This window comes from Camelus bactrianus, chromosome 10 (genome assembly GCF_048773025.1).
Source record: "Camelus bactrianus isolate YW-2024 breed Bactrian camel chromosome 10, ASM4877302v1, whole genome shotgun sequence".
In the NCBI taxonomy this organism is placed as follows: Eukaryota; Metazoa; Chordata; class Mammalia; order Artiodactyla; family Camelidae; genus Camelus; species Camelus bactrianus.
This window is the reverse complement of record NC_133548.1, coordinates 45,654,928-45,659,387: the sequence shown is the minus strand read 5'-3', so window position 1 is coordinate 45,659,387 and position 4,460 is coordinate 45,654,928. Positions and strand designations below refer to the sequence as shown.

The 4,460-nt window shown below is 36.4% G+C and overlaps 1 protein-coding gene across 1 annotated transcript; it reads right to left on the bottom strand.

Moving 5' to 3' along the window:
* Positions 1-339: 339 nt before the first annotated feature.
* LOC105068539 (olfactory receptor 52D1-like) lies at positions 340-1,284 on the bottom strand. The gene has a single exon (XM_010954417.2). The coding sequence runs from the start codon at positions 1,282-1,284 to the stop codon at positions 340-342; it is 945 nt and encodes a 314-aa protein (XP_010952719.1).
* Positions 1,285-4,460: the final 3,176 nt, after the last annotated feature.

Sequence of the window (4,460 nt, the reverse complement as noted above, 5' to 3'; positions counted from 1 at the left end):
TTTTTTTAGTTGCTCTCTATTTGAAAATAAATTACTACCCCAGGAACACCACAGATCAGTAGCAGCAGGGAGCAGAAAGGAATTCATTTTCAATTCATCAAATTCTAAGTAAGTTCCCTAAAACCGAGAGGCACACAAAATATATTAAGCTTACTAGTTTCATTAGAATTCTATTCTAATGGAAATTCTATTATGTGTGGTCACTCTTCCCCATTAAAATCTGACAAAATGTCTGATTTCAGTGGGAGAAAATTTCATGTCAGTTATGACAAATGGACCAATTAATTGTATACTTCTCTTCTTATTCTGATACCATATGTGCGGACAATTTCAGCATCATCAAGCAATCCTTACCCTTAGAGAACTAAGGACATGGTCTCGAATTTTCTTGGTCCTTATACCATAAACAATGGGGTTAAGAAAAAGTGGTACCAGAAGGTACATATTGGCAATGAAGATATGAATTTGGGGGACCACACTGTGGCCAAAGCAGTGAGTGAGAAAGGTAAAGACAGCTGTGGTGTAGAAAACGAGGATGACACAGACATGGGAGCCACATGTGCCTAGAGCTTTAAGACTTGCTTCCCGTGATGGAAGACGAAAGACTGCACGGAGGATTAGGACATAAGAGACAGTGATTAAAAAGCCATCACAGGAACCGATGACAGAGGCCACACTGAGGCTGTAACGCTTGGTGGACCCCGTGTCCACACATGCCAGCTTCACCACAGCCATTAACTCACAATAGGTGTGGGCAATGATCTGTTTCCTGCAGTAGGGCAGGTGCTTGAGCAGGATGGGATGTGGAGAAAAGAAGGCCACCCCTCGGAGCATCACGGAAGCTCCCATTTTTGCAATGCGAGCATGGGTGAAAATGGTAGTATGGCGCAGTGGATGACAAATGGCCACAAAACGGTCAATGGCCATGGCCAAAAAGAATCCTGATTCCATAGCAGTAAAACTATGGATGAAGAACATTTGGGTCAGGCAGGCATCAAAGGCAATGTCATGGGCTCCAAGCCAGAAGAGACAGAGCATGCGGGGCAGTGTAGATGCGGAGAGGACCAGGTCGGTGACTGAGAGCATGCACAGAAAGAGGAACATAGGCTCGTGCAGGCTTCGCTCTGCCCTCACCACGGCCAGAATGGTCACGTTCCCCACCAGGGCCACCACGTACATGGAGCAGAAGGGAATCCCAATCCAGACATGCAGGTGCTCTAGTCCGGGGATACCCATCAGCAAGAAGGTGTTTGGAGATGTCTGAGATTTATTGGCTGGTCCCATTGTGCTGCTGCTATCTCTGTTTTGTGGGTGGAATCCTTCTTTTTATGGCAAAAGTTTTCTGCCAAGATCATCACAGCCAAACAAGTGAAAAACAAGTCTGGAAGACCCCAAAACATCATCACGTTAGAAAGCATGCAAGGTTATAACTTAGAGTGAAAAAAAACTTGGTAATGCTACACTTTTCCTAAAGTAAATATTTTGCAAGAAGCCACAAGATACTAATTATGAATCAACTCATGAATCTCACACTTTTGTTAAAAACAAAATAAACAAAACCCCCCAAATTTGTTAACCATCTATGCACAATAAAATTCAATTCCACTTTTTAAATTCACAATTTTTTTAACCTTAAGACCAAATTATTTTGATAGAAATACCAGATATTATAAATGGAAAAGATCTCAGAATTGATCTAGCTCAACTTTCTTCTTAACATCATTCCGAAATATAACTTTCTAGCAAATGTCTGAGTACTCTCAAGTATGGTTACCCATTTCTTAGACAATCCATTACACGTCTTCCTAGTACTGTCACAGTGCCTACCCTGAGGAGCTGAGACAGTGCTGCCCTTTCCCACAGAGCTCTACGGACTTATCTGTCTTATGCATAGAAGTCCTCACAAAACTTGAGGTTTAGCAGACATTCTTCCATTAATTCCTCTCCTTTTCAGTGAAACATTCCTGACTGACATACCTACATACCTACTAAGCTTAATTTTCAAAAATTCTGATTTTCTATCTCAACTCTTCTGTACATTCCCCAGAGTGCTCTGCTGTTAACTTTTATTGGTTGTGTCAGAACAGATTAGTCACTACAGCAATCCACGTACTTGGTACCTCTTTTGATTTATACATTATTAGTGTGATTTCAGTTCATATCATTTTTTATATGAAGTAAGGAAGAAAAGTAATATTAGTGATCCTAACATGAAAAATATATTGTCCTGGAGCCTTTGTATATGTTAATTTGTAGCTGGAAAAGCAATGCAAGCTAAATATTGCTTTTCCAATTTTACCAATTAAAAAATAGTAGCCCAAAGTGTCACAGACAATGTAATGGCATCACAGAAAGAATGGCTGAGACACCAGAATTCTAACACAACTCTGCATGACTGCAAAGTTCACACTATTTTCATTATGCCAAATTCAGTATTTCCTGTCACAGATGTGAAATTCATAGTTAAATGTAACCTACAGATATTTTTATAATGTTTAAAGTCATATTTATTAAAGCAATTTTAGGCAAATGCTTAAACATTTTGCCTTTTCATTTAAACTTGATAATCTATAGTGTATTATTTTAGATACTACCTTAAAATAATCATTATCATATATTTTTATTATTATGTATTTATCAATGTTCACACCCTGAATTTAATGAGTATTGTCTGCTGATTTGAAAGGTATTTAACATCTATAATGAAGCAACTGAAATATAATTTTGAAATAAGTGTAGGTCAATAACAAAATTCTTTTCATTGTCCTAAAAAATTATGTTTATCCATTTAATGTACTCTACTTACTATTCATTAATTAGTATAATGCATCTGTTGAACTTAATAATAATGAGATTACAAATAGTGAAATCTGTTTCCTTCACTGTAATTTTCAAAGTCTGATCAAGTATCTCATTAAACTGGAATATGACTTACATTATCCAGTATTTTGGGGGTAATGGAGAGCATGTTCAACTGACTACCGTTTGAGTAGAAATATTCCCAGGGCCATTTGAAAAATTTCCCAGTTAGACCTGAGCTCTATAAATGATCATTTACACAATACTTCAAATTATTATATGTGACTCAGAAGAAATAAAGTACAATAAATCTTGAAATTTATCAGCTATCATATGTAATGATATAACTTGTTTTCTTTTTCTTTTTTTTTCCTTCTATCTGATTATTTTCACCCATCACAGGCTCTTTCTATGCCCTATTATTTATCTCCATAATAAATCTTAAGTTGTGTTATATATACTGACCATATATTGTTTCCCAGTTTTCTCAAATGTAAAATGGAGAAAATGAAAAGTTAATAGGAAGATGAAGTTAACTAATACATGCTAGCAAATTAGCACATTATTTCACACAGAGCAATTCAAGAAAGTAAGCATTTTGGTTTGGTAATTATTCCATGGGAAAGGTGGCTTCAATAAGCCATCTAAGCATGGCATAACAAGACTTGCATTTTAGACAACAAGATAAACCATCTTCCTCAGACTTTATACCAGGTACTCTTTCTATATTCTCCATGGGGTAACACTAAACTTCTATTTCCCAAATACAACATGCTTTTGTGAAATTGTGCTTTTTTTTTCACATACTTCAATTTCAGTGTTCCTCTCCCTCCCTTCTATTAACTTCCCTTTGGAAACCACTGTTCTTCTTGTAATGTCTAGGTCAAAGTAATCTCCTCTATGGCTCTTTGCTTGATCACTTCAGACAGAAATTTGCAGGATATTTTTCTTTGCTCTCATTGCATCTTTACAAGTTTTTGGGTTTTTTTTAACATTTATTTTTGATCTCTAACTCCTTCCCATCCATACTACTTTGTTCTCTAGTGAACAGTCACACTTTAAGCTCTGTTTGCTGATTGTAATTTTGCATCAAGAATTTCAAGATCTGATTATTTACTGTGAGGGTTGATCTCTCTAAGATAATCAGGGAAGAAAGAGGGCTGTGAGAGTCTTGAAAGTGAGAATGAGGATCTTGGCCTTCCTAACAGTTATCTTTTCCCCCCATTTATTGTAGAAAAAGAATATAAAATATTAAAGGATATTTTGAAAGGAAAAAAAACCTTATCACATCATGGATTAGATCCATAAATATATTATTATTACGATGCTTATCTCTGTCATAAGATTAAATTCTTCTCAGTCTAGAAACTATGTCACAACTAGGTATTACCATAACCTAGCCCAAAGGCTGGCACTGGATGATGACGATTAAAAGAATATAGTAGCTGCATAGTCTGTGAGACTCCAAAGCCATATTCTTAGCTACAGCTCTCTGCTGTTTCCTAAGATTTTCTTAATATGATACTATTTCTTATATTAACTGAGATTTCCACAAGATGTCTTGTATCAGAGTTAAGACAAAAGAATTGTCCCTGCCACCTCTGTGCCTAGTGAAATAAAAGGGCTTCCCCTCTTTGGCAGATCTTTATTACATCTTTGTT